The 17,589-nt window shown below is 35.5% G+C and overlaps 1 protein-coding gene and 1 long non-coding RNA gene across 5 annotated transcripts in view; one reads left to right on the forward strand and one right to left on the reverse strand.

Annotated features, from left to right (window-relative positions):
• The window catches only part of LOC103102393 (uncharacterized), a 56,422-nt gene extending 45,936 nt beyond the window's left edge, over nucleotides 1-10,486 (forward strand). Inside the window, exon 4 of the long non-coding RNA XR_008911226.1 lies at nucleotides 9,579-10,486. This is a non-coding gene — a long non-coding RNA (uncharacterized LOC103102393). The remainder of the gene's footprint in view (nucleotides 1-9,578) is intronic.
• ABCB11 (ATP binding cassette subfamily B member 11) overlaps nucleotides 1-17,589 on the reverse strand; it is a 110,409-nt gene that overhangs the window by 24,421 nt on the left and 68,399 nt on the right. For all 4 annotated transcript variants that reach the window (XM_007494326.2, XM_056793981.1, XM_056793980.1 and 1 more), the window contains 2 exons: nucleotides 13,570-13,669; nucleotides 4,899-5,057 (listed from right to left, as the gene is read on the reverse strand). In XM_007494326.2, the coding sequence (XP_007494388.2) occupies nucleotides 4,899-5,057; nucleotides 13,570-13,669 (259 nt within the window). The remainder of the gene's footprint in view (nucleotides 1-4,898; nucleotides 5,058-13,569; nucleotides 13,670-17,589) is intronic.

The raw sequence follows: 17,589 nt of genomic DNA on the forward strand, positions 1-17,589 counted from the left end.
AACTTGGCAAAATCCATTGTAAAGGTACTTGGCTAATATTCTATTTAAAATCCAAAATGACTGTCCACTGTGTGATAATGTTTCCAAGTCCAAGAAAATTCCTTTTATGAAAACAAGTGCAGGCACCTCCTGTCACTAAGAGTTTTGCCCTTGCTGTCATCCTTGTCACCTCAAGGCAGTTCTCAGGACTCTTTCTAGCTCACTCTATCTTTAATTGGCAGGCTTCTGGGCATGCATCTCTGCTACAAATGTGTCACTTAGGAAGCTGAGGATGTGGGATTGAAGAAGCAGCATCTGCTTTTTGGGAGCTTTGGCCAATTTTCTAGCCAGCCAAATGAGATCCAGAGAAAGCGAGTCAGTCACTTGACAAATGATGCTTCACACTGAGTTAGGGGTTTATTTGGATTAGGACTCCACCTCTGAACAGCTCCCAAAGCTTGGCTGGCTTCTCTGACCACACTGCAGTATCAGTGCACCAAACTCGTATCCTGCATACATTAGATAACAAGGATGCAAGTGGCTCACTTAGAAATGGGCTATTTTCTGGATGGGAAAATTAGACCTCAAGTATGAAAACAACATGCAGTTCTCGAAATGTACATGCTAATTAGCCCTGTTAGGGACAACCAGAAACAATCATCTTTAGCAAAGAGGGAAGACAATAAAGGTTGTTGGAGCTCCGGATTCTTGGCTAATACAGCCTCACTGGACCATTACCAATGAAGAGACTTTGTGTTCTGTCTTTCTACCATCTGGCTGCTTGCCCTGCTCCTGCGGCACTAAAGAAAAAGGGCTCTAGTCTCAAACTGCATAAAAAAGCTTTGCCTTCTATTCTGTTCTATTCTATTCTGGAAGACCAAAATCTGAGAGCAGGTTTTGCTGCCACCAGGAGGCAGTGTGCTCAAGTAGACCAATGGCCAGTGGCCACAAGTTGATGAACAACAGAATCCCTAACTTGAGGCAAATGACAGAGAAATACTGAATGCCAGTGATGGAAAACATCTTCTAGTTCCATGTGTAGGCAAAATGAGGCTCAGAGAGATCTGAAGTGATTTGCCCAAGGTGATGCAACTAAGAGATGGTGGAATGGGTCTAGAACCCCTAATCCAAAAATGTAGGTTAGTGAAAAAAAAACACTGGATTTGGAGTTAGATATTCAGGGTTCCTATACAGATATTCCATTTGTCATCATCATCATTTTCATTATTATTATCCGACCTTAGATGAGGTATTGTATTCCCTTTAGATCTCTGTTTATACATCTGTAAAGTGAGAGTTAGACTAAATGAATTTGCTGTTCCCTTCTGACTCCAATATTTTATAATTCATCTCTTCACCAGTGTTGTGTTACTGTTTAGTCCTTTTTCAATCGTGTCTGACTCTTCATGACTCCATTTGGGGTTTTCTTGGCAAGGATCCTAGAGTGGTTTGTCATTTCCTACTCCAGTTCATTTTAAAGATAAGGAAACCAAGACAAATAAGGTTGAGTGATTTGCCCAGTGAGTGTCTATAATGTAAGTAAGTATCTGAGGTCAAATTTGAACTCAGGTTTTCTGACTCTAGGCCTGGTGCTCTATGTAGTATGGTGCCACCTAGTTGCTTCACCATACAATGAAAAGTCAGCTAATCAGGATCATTAAAAATTGGGTTTTAGTATAATATAAAGAATACTGGAAGTGGAGACAAAAATGCGAGTGAAATCCCAGCTCTAAAATGTCTTATCTATGAAGAGACAGAAAGGGAAAAAGTATTGGTTTTCCAGAAAGATCTAGATTCTAATTCTACCCACAAATTTTATTGTCATTGTGACCAAGAGTAAGTCACTTAGTTTCCTGGAGTTTGTTTCCTCATTCATAAATGAGCGTAATAATACTTATACCTATGTCATAGCATTATTATGAGTCTTATTTGAGTTAGTCTATGTATCATTCTTTCAGCACTAGTAATTCTATTTTGAATTTGTAATGTGTATACACATGTCAAGTCCACATGTAATGAACAGCAAGGTTGTATAGAGCTGGAGGAAATGATCTGAAAGACAAAGATTTACATTAATCTCAGTTACAAAGATTATATCTTATGACTGGTAAATACCAGTCTCTGGTGTTTACCAGAGTCTCTGGTAACAGAGTCTCTGACTCTGAATTTTCTCATCTGTAAAATGGGGAGAATATTGTCATTCAGTCATTTTTCAGTCATCCGACTCATCATGACCCCATTTGGGGTTTTCTTTGGAAAAATATTGAAGTGATTTGCCATTTCCTTCTCCAGCTCATTTTACAAATGAGGAAACTGAGGTAAACAAGGTTAACTGGCATGCCCAGAGTCACATAGCTGGGAAGTACCTGATGTCAGATTTGAATCTAAGTCCTCCTAATTCTAGCCCTAGAATTTTATCCATTGATCACCAGGCTGCCCTTTCTGCTTTTTATTTTTTAAGTCTATCATCACTTGGCCTCCTTCCTATCTTTCCAGTCTTCTTATACTTTAATCTCTTGAAATCCTCTTTGATTCACTGACACTGGCCATACTTCAAGTCTAGAATTCTCTTTTCTCATCTCTTACTATTGACTTCCTTGGCTCTCTTCAACTCTCAACTAAAATCCTACCTTCTGTAAAAAACCTTTCAGAATCCACCTTAATGCTAATTCCTTCCTTACAAAATGACCTCCAATGTATCTTATATGTATCTTTTGTGTACATAGTTGGTGACATGTTACAATTTGGCCCCATTAGACTGTGAGCTTCATGAGAGCAGGAATTATTTTCCTTTCCTTGTATCCCCAGTGTTTAGCACAGTCTGACACATAGTAGGCATTTAATAAATGTTTATTAACTAGTTAACCCTGTTTTGTGAGTCAGAGAAAAATTGAAATAAGCTGACATTGTAGATTTGTTTCCTTTATTGTTTCTTTCAGAGAATATCCCAGGGAGAATAATGATTTAGATAAATCTCTGATCCCATCCTCACATGATTCTACATCAGATATTTTAAATGGAAAAAAAAATTAATGGCTAAATTCCATCATTATTAGTTTCCTTTATGATTCTATGTATTTTATACATTTAAAAACATTTTTCTAAGAAGGGGTCCATATGCTTCACCAGACTGCCAGGGGTTTAATACATTAAAAAGGTAAAAAGCTTCCAATTCATCATTATCCAGTAATTTTCTGAGACTCCGCAAAGATTCTGATACAACAGAGAAAGATTCGGTTATATCCCTGTACTATTCTTCCTAAGATAGGAAAGGAGACTTTTTGAAAGATAATTAAGGAAGAGAGATGTGAAATCCAAAGCCTGTTTCTCCTAAATATTCCAGTTATTCTTTTTAACTAGTTATAAATAATGCTTCCCACTTATTTACCAATAACATCAGTGTATGAATAAGTGACAAATGTAGTGGGAAGCCTGACTTCTTTAAAAGATGAGGCCATATGCCCTCCAAAGAGATCAGAGAAAGAGGAAAAGGATCTATACAAACACAAATATTTACAGAAACTTTATTTGAGGTAGCCAAACATTGGAAAATAAGGGCATGTCCTCCTATTGTAGAATGGAAATGACTAATCAAATTGTACTACATGAATGTGCCTTGAGAAATAATGGAGAGGGGAAGCTACGTGGCTCAGCAGATGGAGAGCCAGGTCCGAAGATGTGAGATCCTGGGTTCTATTGTGACCTTGGACACTTCCTAGCTCTGTGACCCTGGACAATTCATTTGATCCCAATTCTCTAGCTCTTACTGCTCTTCTGCCTTGGAGCCAATACTTAATATTCCTTCTAGGACAGGAGAAAAGGGTTTTCTAAAAAAATGATGGAAAATTTAAGGAAAAAAAAATCAGAAGACGTTGATAAAATGAAGCAAAGCAAAGTGAACAGAAGTAAAACAATTTATACAATCATAACAGCATCATAGAGAAAAATTTACCAGACTATACAAGGCTGATTAACACAGTGATAAACCATGAGTCTAAACATGCCACCCACCTTTGACATAGAAATGATCATCTTAAAAAGCAGAAAGTAACTTTTTTTTTGGCATAGCTAATGTGGAAATTTGTAGCTATGTTTGAAGAGATTTATTTTTTCTTTTTTTTTCTTTTTTATAAATCTGCTCAGTGGAGTAAGGAGGTATATTGAGAGGGACAGAGATATTAATAAAAAATGCTAAAAATAATGAAAACCAAGGCTAATATTTAATCATCTTAATGACTGAATTAACAGATGATGCAGTATAACATCCAGAATACCTACCTTCCTTCTTTTGGCCATGTTGCACTTATCTCATTTGTACTTATAGCAGATCAATGGAAGAAAAGACCAAAATGATTGGCTAAATGAAAATTAGGAATTATTTTTGTATTTCATTGATCTCTCTCTTCTAGCCCTCATTGCCATTCTTCCCTTTCCTCCACCCCCTGTATGTATTCAGGTTAGACCTGAATGTTGGCTGTAGGCACAGAAATTATTCAGAACTTGAATACTAAGTTATATTTTGTACTTTTACCATTCTACAAGGAAGGAAATTGCCTCCATCAGATACTAATGGCATTGTACACTCTAGTCTGTCTGCCCTGTTTTCTGGTCTGATTGCTTTGCAGGCAAATTGTCTTTTGCCACTATTTAAATTGCTTTCCTGATATCTTTTATGCAGACCTTTTGATTGTATGAATGTAATGCAAGACCAAGTGAGTGGGCTCTGCTTTGCCTTTATATATTCTCAGTGAAGAAGAATATTTTCCTCGTTAAGAAAAAAAATGCTGTTCACAACCAGCAAGGAACAAAAAGGCACGGCTAGCAATTTCCTAAGGCTCTTTTTTTCTTGTAGAGGAAGAATACTAGAGACATAGAAATAAAGAGGCTGGAGGGCAATATGAAAATGCACAATCTCTTACCCCAATAATCTGGCTGAATAACAGTGCGTAAAGAGGATTGACTGCACCATTCAGAGATGCTCCCAAGGAGCCTGCCAACATGTAAGGCCATTCTGGACTGTTATATTTCAAAATCCTCATAACTGGTGCAGGTTCAACTTTTTCTTCAGAAGGATGATCCTGAGTGGGGTGAAAGGTTATATTCATTATAAAGTCAGGTGGGCACTTGCAAATGTCATAATGCTATACATACTTGGGGATTCGTGCTGATTGATGTTTGAAACATACAGAAATGATCAACAAGTTTATTAAACATGGTTCTGTTTATACTTCGAGTTGAAAGATTGAATCTTAGCTATATTTGTTAAGGAAAAGAAGTTTTCATTTAGCTCATTAGTGTCCATAAGTAAGTGTCACTTATGGATACTAAGTCTTAACTAGGACCAAGGGTTAGCCATCACTTTAATATACTGATAGCTTTAATCAAATAGTAGGTATTAAGTTATACATTATTCTGTCATAATAGTAGTGTCTATAAAACCCCAGTTCAATCATTATTGACTCATGATTTTACTGACTGTTATTCCTGTGAAAGTGGAGAAGCAAGGAAGCATCTGTATAGCACCTACTTTGTACCAGGCACTGTGCTAAGTACTTTGTGGATATTAGCACATATTCTGCTGGATCTTTCACCAATTACAAGCAATATAAAATGTAGCTATCATGTTAATATAGCCATAGATTTAATAAATATTTTAAAACATGAACCTTTTGTCTATACTAAATGATCTAAAAACCATCTATCAATGTTCTTTCTTTTATAAACAAAAAATTCTATTTCATGAATAAAATGTCAGATGTAAATAAGGAAAAAAGTTTTAAAATAATTTTATCCATGACCTTCTCATTTACTAAGTCAAAAGCAAAAATCACCCAATAGCAGACTAGTTCATTTAATTAGACCCACGACTTAAATGTAATAAAGGAAGACAATTTAGGCTTTTGGTATAATTGCTATTGAATCCATGTTATCTGACCTTTTAATTTTCTTCATCTTTTTATATTTTCTTGCTATTCATTTTCTTACATAAACTTTCTACTTTTCCAATTATTCTAATTCAGAATTAGCTACCAGGTTGAATTGTGTTCATTATTATACTATTCCCAAAAGACTGCCAGATGCTTGCTGAGCGCACCATAGAATAACAGCAATTTGCTGGGGGGAATCAGTAGCACTTTTATCCTTAAATGACATTAGTTAGGGTGTCAACAATCTCTGAAAGTACTATTCTGAATCCACTACTACCTATCAGCCTAACATGATGGGAATTTCCTTGGACTTTTGGGAATCTATAGTTTCACACTGTTGAACGAGTCTCTGGGCCAAGAATTCTTTTGGTTTTGTTCTCTTTTGGAGATTGGATCTTTCCAGCTCATGCAGGCTGGAAGTGCAATATTTACAAATGGATCTGATCTCACTACTGATCAGTGTGGAAATTTTGAATAGCTCCATTTCTATCCTGATCTGGTTCATCCCTCTTTAATTAGGTTTTCCCCTACCTCCCCCCCCACCCCTCTCCCAGAAGCTCATCATATTGATGCTGGACTTGGTGTGGACACAGGATCAGCTTTAGGAACACTGAATCTCTAAATTCCTGAACTCAAGAAATCTACCAACCTCAGCCTCCCCAGTTACAAGAATTTTAGACATAAACCATCTTGTAAGACCATGATCTGTGAACTTCTTTTTAAATATGTTTTGATGGCTATTTTTCAATGTGATTGATTTCATTTGCAATCCAATATATTTTATTTCATGCATTTAAAAATGTTATTCAAAGAAGGGGTGCACAATCTTCAGTAAAGTGACAAAAAGTCCATGGAAAACATGTGCATGCACACACACACACACTACGACTGACTTCACATGTAAGAATAGCTAAATCCACAAATAACCCAAAAGACTATTTTAGCAAATTGCTTTGATCACACTCCTAGCAATAGCAAGAATCAATGTAAAGTATTTTCTATAATATTCCATGTAAAAGTCTTCAACAAATAAATATATGAGCTTATCATTTAACAAGAATGAAAGAAAAGAGGCAGCTAGTATTTGTCCTATGAGCCTAACATTCAAAAAAAAAAGTATCACCTCAAGATAGTAAGAAAAAGAAAGAAAGGCATCTAGTAAATTGGGTGGATCTTTTATAAAGGACTTCTAGAAAGGGATGGACAAGAATAAAACCCAATAAGAACATAAAGCAGGATTATAATCTGTACTCCTAGAGGGTGGACCAATGAGATGCTGTTCATTAAAATATCATATCATTTTCCCCTCCCTCTTTCATCCCTGTTGATGCAAGTACAACTGAAAAGGAAATTAATCTAACACACACACTAATGGAGGAGGAAAAAGAAAAACCTGGATAATAATTTTTTGAAACAGTGGAAAATGAATCCACAAACATTATAAATTTTATTTAATTTCATTAGAAATACACAAGAGAATGACAGAAGAAAATAAAATTAACTATGAAGCATATTTTGAGGAGTGATATCTGTTCTCTGGTCTCTCGTAGCTTGAAATAACAGTGGGGGGGGGGGGAATCCTCATAGACTGGGATGAAAATCCCATCATAATCAGTTTCTTAGTAACATTATTACCATAATCAGTCTGACTAAATCTAAATTTCTTCCCTTAATCTCCATTTTCAAGGATAGAGTAAAAATATAGTTCCTTTCCTAGTCTCCATGCTAAACTCCAAAGACTAGATATGGATTCTTCCTACATAAATTGACATTTATTCCACCCACAGGAGCCTCTTTGCCTGGGTTCTTTAGGAACTGTCACTTTCTTGGTTAAAAGCATTCCAATTACACCATTTGTTGGACACTTTCTATCATTTCCTTTCATAATCTACAGTGATCAATATTTCTTTGTATCTAAGAATTAGCACATCTGTTATTTCTTTGGGTGATTCCTTGGTCCTTAGTTACCATCATCAATCCTCCTTTTTCTGTAAACAAATCTGCATGGTTCAATATTTCTTTATAAGTTACTGGTTGAGTTCTACCCATGAAAGGTCTTTTAATTCCACTCTTTCCATAGATTCTTTTCAGAAATCCACCGATTTTGACAATTCCAAGGCATATGCCAATTGTCAACTTTTACTGTTGCTCAGTAGAATGAAAACTGATGGTTCCAAAAACATTTCTGTAAGTTTTTAAGATTGGTTACTTCCTCCAATAGTTTCTATCAATTCTATTTCTTCTTTTGAAAGAGGAAGTATAAAACCTTCCATAGATTTGATTTTTTTTATTAGAACACTTTCCAAATTTGTTATGTATGAGCTATCTTCTAGTTCCATATTAGATGTTCAGATTGAAAATATTTCATGGATATTAGTTACATTAAATTTGTTCTTCCTGTTGAGCTTCAAATTTAGGATTTTAATAAGTCTTAAAATATACAGTTTCATATTTCTCCTTCATAGTTTTACATATGATTTGTACTTCCAAGTAGAGAACAAGGCATATATATTTAAGGGTTGTCCACAATCATTGGTTCAATTTGATCTCCTTTAAAACTCATTCTTTAGTTTTTACCTTTCCTTGGTATTCACTAAGAAGTTTCCATTTATCAAATTATTTATTTTATTTTATTCTAAATTATTTATTAAATATCATCAATTTCCCCTGATTTGCTATCTCGAGATAAAGAAGCTTCTTAGCATGCGTGTTTTAAATTTTTCTCCTGGATCTATATAACTTTTATCCATGTACATCAATTTATTAGTAGAAATGTTTTGGAATTAATCCCTTTTTAAAATTTGAAGCTATTTTCAATTCTATTAAGATCAATGATGATGGGTAAATAAGGGGCTTAAATGGTCTCTCTGAAAGATGTCATAGTAATATCAATTATTCTTGACATTGTTGTGTTGGTGGCACATATCAAATGAAGAAAACTTTTCCATGTGGACATTATATTCTACATTTCTCACCATACTTTGGTATATTTTATGTATTTGTACCACATGAATAAATCATGAGTATGGAACTAATCAATGGCTTTGTGATAATAAAAAAAATCAATGTAAATGTTATAGCACTTAAAAAAAACCCTTACATTCCATCTTGAAATCAATATTGTGTATTGGTTCCAAGGCAGAAGAGCAGTAAGGGCAAGGCAACAGGAGTTAAGTGATTTGCCCAGGGTCACACAGCTAGGAAGTATCTGAGGCCAGATTTGAGCCTAGGACCTCCTGTCTCTAGATCTGGTGCACATTCACTTTGCTCTTTAACCAATATGCTATTTTTCTTGTGTCTATGTTTTTTTTTTTAGTCACACGTGCTGTCAATTACTTGAATAAAATATAAAACATAATTGGTCACTGATGTTCTCATCTAGCAGAAAGGTGTGTGATACCTTCTGTTAAGAAAGCGGGATCAGGTTTTATCTGAAAGTGAGCTCAGAAAGTTCTTCCTAGTAATTCATTCATCACTGTGTAATAAGGAAACTAATAACTCTGAATCTTCTCCAGACCCAACATTTTCTAATTTTACAGAGAACCTAAGATCTTCAAACACCTCATTTTATGTAATTGTTTATTATATTAATAATACACAATGGTGTTTTTTTTGTTGTGTTGGACTTCTTGTGACCATCTAGACTCTCTCTCTTTGTCTTCCATTGACCAGGTAATCTGAGAAAAAGGACTAATAAGATAAAATGCAACCAACTGGGAGGAGAGAGAGAATACCAAGGACAAATATGAACAAACATTTGGATACAGGAATATACCCACCAGAAGAAAGACACAATTTTAGGGATTGTGACCTCCATGGTAGAGAGAATGATAAATATGGAATCTAGAAAGGCGCCAATCCTCTGACACCAGAAGAGCTACACCTAAGAAAAACTTAATCTGAATTCCACAAAGGGAGAAAACAACTCTCATTGCTTTAGAAGGCATCTTACTGACATGTATGTTTCCTACATATGTACTTTGCTATCTATCTTTATACCTTGTTTTTGAACCCACTTTCCCCAAGAACTTTGTGCATGCAGAAGAAGAGTATACCGTAGCTTGAAGCAGAAGGTTTTCACCAGTTGTTTTTACTATATTGACTTAGTAAATGTCTTTTGCCAAGTGTTAATTGATGACATTGACTAATTATCTATAGGGATCTCACTGCTGAGGGCTCATGAGAAACTTACTTTCTCAGCCTTAGAAAACTGAAAGTCATCTCAGCCACTCTTTTAGGGTGAGTCTTGGTCTACTGATTTGAATGGAAGTGGTGAAGTGGATCCAGAGAATTGCTATTCTTTTTGTCAAATGTTATGAAAGCACATGTTCTCCCACATACAGTCTTTAAATTGATGATGACTATAGCAAATGTCAGCTTTTCTGAATCAATCTGGTTTGGCATTATTGATCTGCTACTTGGTTTTATGCTAAATACTAAAAAAGCTTTTCAAAATTCTGAGTATTCTCATTTCATTTTCACTATAATTTGAGATGTTGATATTATTTGTTGTTGCCTGTTTCCTTACTAGATAAAATTTCTGGGAATAATATTAAATAAATATTTTTAGTAAACTGAGACTCTTCAACTTTCTCACTTCTAATTTTAATAGTAACTCAATTTCCGCTCTTACTTCATCTATCCTGGACTTAGGGAAGAAGTTATTTCTGACAATTGCCCCCATTGATTTTTAATATATTTCTGTGACCTTGGAGCTATTGAATTAATTAACAAAAACAAATAAACCAGTAAGATATACTTATAGCAGATAAGATCTGTTTCTAATTTTTTATGACACAGTACTAGAGAGTAATGACAGCATTCATCTCTCCAGTCCATTTCATATGCCCTTATGGTTTGCCTGCTTTAGTAAAAGGCCAATGCTATCTACACTGAAGCAATTTCAATAGATGAGATATTGGTATTTCTAATCTATTCTTATGTATCTTGCCTTCTTGTGGTACCAGACCACAATGGAGAGCCACTTGTTCTACTCTGTTTCATGGTAAAGCTGATCATCATGATAGTTTCAAGCAGGACCAGTCTGTAGCTTTATTTCTCTCCTCTCCCCTATCACCTCATAGGCTGTTTCTTTTGACTTCTAGTAGCATTTGCATCAGACTGATAGGGTATCACCGGAGCCCAGTTCATCAGCTTTTCAGATTGCATAGCTACTGCAGAAGTCCCCTTGGTACATTATTCTAGCTGGAATTGTCTCGCTTTGCCATCTGCTATCTCTTTCTAGCACTCCCCCTTCACTAATTATAGCACAGAACTTGAGGCATTTTTACTATTGTACACATTTAACAATGGTTTCTACTCCTCATTCCTATTTAAGAATGCAGATGAATGGAAACCCTTAAATTTCTATCTTTCTAAAAAGAATGAAAAGAAACCCAAAGAATCTAAAGTAACTAGACTCAATTTCTTTATATTAATATGACTTAAATTTTTTTCCCATTAGCAGCAATGGACTTCAATAGGAAAAAAAAAAGAGGGCATTCATCCTCAGAGTTAACAATCAGGTGGTCTTGACTACACTTTTGTTTATTTATTTTGTAGAAAAAGATTTTTATTTCATTTTGAAGATCTAGGCATTTCTAATTACAATTGGATAAGGAACTCATTTGCCAAAGACAAATATCACACAATTGGTCATATTCTTCTTAACTTCCCTATTACTGTCAAAAGGCATAATCGCCCTCCTAGTAACCTAGGATCAGAACCTATTGCCATCCATGACTCCTTACTCTCTCTCATCTCATATATCCAATTAATTACCAAGTCTTGTCCTTTCTAGCTTTATAACATCTCTTATAAATACCCCCTCTCCTCTGACACTGTCATCACTTCATCACCTCATGTCCTGATTATTCCAATAACCTACTAATTGGTCCCCCTGCTTCAAGTCTCTCCCCATTCCAATCTACCTTCTATTCAACTATCAGATTGATCTTCCTATTTAAGTACAGGCTGGACCATGTTCTTTGTAAGTACAAGACAGGGTTGAGGCTGTATCTTGAAGTTCTACTGTGAAATCTATAGACTTTTAAAATATGGGATTTTCTTTTTTATTTCTGGATTGGTCAATTGCTTAAAAAGCTATTTGGAAAAATCATTAAAAAGGCAAAAATTAAATCTGGATTTTCTTTAAAATTTGTGTTTTGACTTTGGTCAGAGTTGAATATCTTTTTCCTTTCAGAAAATTTTTGGATGAGGCTCAATAAAATGAAGTCATTCAGTGATTATCAGAGGGAGTGTCATAATGATCATAGAAGATTCCAGAACTGAGTAAAAGAAATATAATATCTAAAATGAGTAACACAATATGTTTCTCATAAACATTTTCTCTTACAAATGGCATATCTTTCTTATAAGAAAACTGAGATCAATAAATCAAATTCAAACCTTTCTAGAAATTGAATAATCCTCTTTTTGTAAAAATACTTTGCATTAAGACAAAAGAAGACCATCCATGCTCATTTCCTTTCCATCTTTTTCTCATGAGCCATATTGTAATTCTTTCTGGTGGAACTTCATAATGGGTCACAAATGTTTACAATTACTCAGGGCAAGTTCTAAATTTCTGTAACCAAATTGGAATCTGATATTTTAAATGGAAAACAGATGGTTATCTTACTAAACATTATGTCTTGAATTCTGTTGGTACTTAAAATTATAATCTTTTATCAGTTCAGTTCCAACTTGACTTTATGAAATATCATAGAAAATGTTTATTCTCCCCTACAGCAAGATTAAACAGTGTTCATAAAGCCCAGCATTTGCCATGTTACAAAGAGACATTTATGCATATGTAGAGATGCTTTTCTTGTATGTTTGGTCTTTTTATGCCATGATTTCTGTGTTTTATGATTCATTTTAAGTTTCTCCAAAAATATGGAAAATAGTGTTCAAAGAAAGAAAGAGTTCCTTGAAACAGGGTCATAGCTGCAAAGCTGGAAGGGATCTTAGAAGCTACTGAGTCCAATTCCTTATTTTACAGATTAGAAAACAGATCCCTAGAGAAATTAAATAATTTGCCCAGGGTCACAGACATAGCAAGGATTTGAACTCAGGTCTCCCTGATTCCAAATTCAATGCCCTCTTCACTATATTATCCTCAAAATGACTTTAATTCAGATCCAATTAATTTAGGGTGTTTTCATTTAGACTGGATTTAGGCTCAAGTTTACCTTTGTTTAACAAAGCCTTTCCTCAAAATAATGTGAATTGTATGAAGTGCAAATGGTATAAATATAACTGTAGAAGGATATTTTAAACCACAAAAGAAGTTATTTTCTAGGATTCCAAAGTATTTTAGAAGCATGATTACTTATCAGTAATTAATTTACTAATTATAAGTAATTTTCATTGATTCTATTGCACAATGCTTTGTTCCCCTAGCTTTCATTACCATTTAAGTACTCCATCTAGTTTTCAATACCATTAAGTACTTTAAAATAGCAAAATTCTACTTTAAAACATATTTCCTAACCTGACATGTTACTGATTAAGCATAACCTTTCCCTGTTATTAGTTAGTCTGAATTAGAACAGTTTATTGTGACTACACCTAGTAAATCCATAAGCTTAGACTCAAATAACATTTGAGGGATGTGGGCTATATTTATCCTCAATTTTCCCCAAGCATATTTATGTCTGACCTTGTCTTCTTCATAAGCAGGTATATTATCTAAAACAGTCAGCGGAGGCTGCTGTATCAGGTTAGAAAGCTGAGACTTGGAACGCTGCCGTAGGGAAGCTCTGGAAATAGAAAGATGAAAGAGATTTAAGTGGTATGAACAGTTTGGAACAAGCTCACCTTATGCCCTGGTTTACACCACAAACATGATTTGAAGAAAAATATTTAATCCACAAAAATGTTGATCCAGCTTTAGTAAATAAGGACTTCCTACAAGGTTTGTGCCAGAGATGGTCAATAAGTAATCACTCCAGGATGCAGGCATTCCCTTGAGCAGCCAGAGGGGGAAAACTGAGCCCATGTGATCTCTGAAAGAAGAATCAGAGAATCATAAAGGGTTAATGCAAGGAAAGACCTTGAAATGCTACTCTTCTTTTTTAAAGGTGGAGAGCAGAGACTGAAGCAACTGCCCCAAAGTAGCTTAGCCTTTGGGGTCAGAGGCTCACCTGTAGACCATCAGTATCACCCCACTCCACTTCCAAAACAAAGCTATTCTTATCTTTCATGTCCACTCCCTTCAATTCACATGTTGCCCTTTCTTGATTTTTTATACATTTCAAGGCTTCCTTTGATTTCCTGTTGTGGAAATCTTACTGAATTTAGATTCCCCAAACCTGGAAATTAATGTCAACTTTGGAAAATTCCCCACAGCTCCAGTTTCCTCATCTGTAAAATGTGGATAACATTCCATAAACCACTCATTCCATAGGCTAGTTATGAAGGAAATGTTTTGTGAACCTTGAACTGAGGGTTTTTTTTTATCACTAATGTTACTGTCATTCATTGTAATCTAGTGCTCTAATCTGCTTCAGGACTTCAGATGTGAAAGACAGTCCCACCATCCTCTAATCTAATGAGTTTATAATATAAACAGTTGGTGGGATACTTACACACACAGACACACATCTAGACATATACACTGTCAGATACAAGAAGACATTCACTTTTGTTTCACTGATACTCAACCACATCATTTTATTGAAAAGGAAAACAAAATCTGTAGGGTTTACATGAATTGCTCAAGATCCCCTAATGGATTTAGGGGCAGAATCAGGATTCAAACTCAAATGCTTAGACTCTGAATCCAGCCTACTTTCCACTAAACACTGATGCTTCCATATAAATTTTGAGAAGTGAAACCTTACCTGTTATCTAAACCAAGGAAATCAGTTCTTCCCAGAACTGAAGACTGAATTGGAGCGGACCTGTTGGCTGGGAGTAAGGATTGTCATATTCAAGAAGACAAAGGGAGATAGCGGGTTTATTTGTACAAATCTAGGGTAAGCAGAACCTGGGGCTTTTAAATAAACCTATCACTTGTAGAAGCTACAAAGATAAAATCAGAGGTAAGTAAAATTACTTGGGTGTTAGGGCTTGCACTTATGGATTAATTCATCAGTCATTCTAGCTATTTTTCCCCATATAATTCCTCTCTTCCCTCTAGGGAAAAAGATATGGTCCAACCAGATTGCATCACTTGATTTCCTCTGTATAAACATGTCTAGGGGCGTGATGCAGGGTGATATCCAGAGAAACATTGTGCAGGTCTCACACACCAAACACTAGGGATTGTTCTGTGTATGGAATATGTTAGTAAAATTGAACCAGATATATTTTCTTTTCATACATGATATTCAACGAAGAGACCAGTCCAAAATTGATTGGGATCAGAGAGTGGACACAAAGTTAGTATAAGCCCTGTTGACTCTTTGTCCTATTTCTTATTAGATTCCTTAGCTTTGGAGTCCTTTCCTTAGATTGAATAACATAGTAGACTCATTTCCCCCAGAATGAAGAAGTGTCATACAAGTCACGTAAGCTTCAATCTTTGGGAAGTCAGAGGATATTCCAGTGGGTGATGGTGGCAGCAGTGTGAAACACTAGACTAGAAGTGGTTGCAATGAGTAAGAGGTGGTGCAATACCTTACTTAAGGGCAGAGGCTATGAGAGTTGAGAGGAAAAGATGAATATAGTAGTGGTGGCTCAATATAGAATTGACAATGTTCCTCTCCTTAGAAGCTTATAATGGCTCCCTATCCTGTCTCATGACATGTAATTGCAGGTTTTGAGGACCCTTCTTAAATGTATCAATAAGTGCCTTATTTGTTTGCAGAACTCTCATTTCAAGTCACAAGATAAAATTCATATGGATAGAGTTCATGCCCTAAAATTCTACTAGAGAGGGATTGAAATATTGCAGAGATGAGTCCAATATTTTAGCATAAAGGCTAAAGGTGGAGAGCAGAGACTGAAGCAACTGCCCCAAAGTAGCTTAGCCTTTGGGGTCAGAGGCTCACCTGTAGACCATCAGTATCACCCCACTCCACTTCCAAAACAAAGCTATTCTTATCTTTCATGTCCACTCCCTTCAATTCACATGTTGCCCTTTCTTGATTTTTTATACATTTCAAGGCTTCCTTTAATTTCCTGTTGTGGAAATCTTACTGAATTTAGATTCCCCAAACCTGGAAATTAATGTCAACTTTGGAAAATTCCCCACAGCTCCAGTTTCCTCATCTGTAAAATGTGGATAACATTCCATAAACCACTCATTCCATAGTAGTTATAAAGGACATGTTTTGTGAACCTTGAACAAAGTAATACAATGGAAAAAGACCTGGCTCTTGAGTCAGAGGATCTGGGTGTCAATCCTACCTTTGACACTACTTACATGACCTCAGGGCAGTCATTTAACTTCCTTAGAGTCTCAGTTTCTTCATCTATAAAATGAGGAGTTTAGACTAGACAGCCCTTGAAGGGTCCTCCAAATGCCAATTGAGAACTCCTCAGTCATTCCATTGTTTCAGCCAAAGAGGGGCAGTTTCTTCCCTATAAATACCTTTCTCTGTAGGTATCACTCTCGAGTCATTGAAAAATGTGTGGTTTTTGGAACTCATCAAATATGATTAATCCATAATATGATTAATTAATGTAAATAGTAAGCATTACACAGACAACTTAAAATGTTTACTGGACTTTTCCTCTGAAGAACCCAAACCAGTATCTAAAAGTTCATTAATAATCCTACTTCTTTATTTCCACCAAACTATTGATTTCTAAATGCTTAACCTGGGAGTGAAAATAGCATCCAGATTATTTTCTTTATTAAGAAAGGTAGGCAATCATCCTATGATTTTAAAGTTCCATTGTTAGGCAGTGTGGCATGGCAAGTAGAATCAGGATTAGAGTCAGGATGACTTGGCTTCCAATACTGACTTGAACCTAATGACCACAAAACCCTGGCACATCATTTGGCCCCTCAGCGCTCCAGGAAACTCTTTAAGATCAGTCATACGAGATATGTTGATCTCTCTTTTTAAGGGGAGTCTAAATGATATGAAAAGTCTAGAGTAACAATTTTTTAAAATTCCATTGAACCATTCCATTGGAATCAAAGCAGTGTGTGCATAATGGTAAGATCATTGGACTTAAGGTCAAATGACCTGACTCTGGGCAAGCTGCTTAATTGGAGTCTAAATTTCTTTATCTGAAGACATGGGACCAATAAATATTTGCACTCTTAGAGAGCTATTGTAAGGAAAATGATTTTGTAATATTATATGAGTGCTATTTAAATTTAAGATCTTTAGAAAATTGGAAGCAACACATGGGTTTGATGATCAAGGAATGGCTGAACAAATTATAGCATATTAATATAATGGAAAAATTTTGTACCATAAGAAGGGTACAATGAAATGCAGGAAGACAAGTGAAGTGCTATAGAGTAAAGAAGGCAGAATTAAAGCAATGATGTCCAGAACATTAAAGCTTTAAACTGTACTGAGACTCTTGGGACACCTTACACACACTAACTATAATTATTTTTTTATGTGTCAGTATCTGAAAAACACAAAGAGAAAGAGTAATCAGAAGAGGATATAGAGGTAGATTTGGGGGGGGGGTTATTGTTATAGTTAAGTTAGTAGTCAAAGGGAAAGCTAAATTGCTCAGTGGACAGTGAGCCAGGCCTGGAGGTGGGACA

This window comes from Monodelphis domestica, chromosome 4, assembly GCF_027887165.1.
Source record: "Monodelphis domestica isolate mMonDom1 chromosome 4, mMonDom1.pri, whole genome shotgun sequence".
NCBI classification, from domain to species: Eukaryota; Metazoa; Chordata; class Mammalia; order Didelphimorphia; family Didelphidae; genus Monodelphis; species Monodelphis domestica.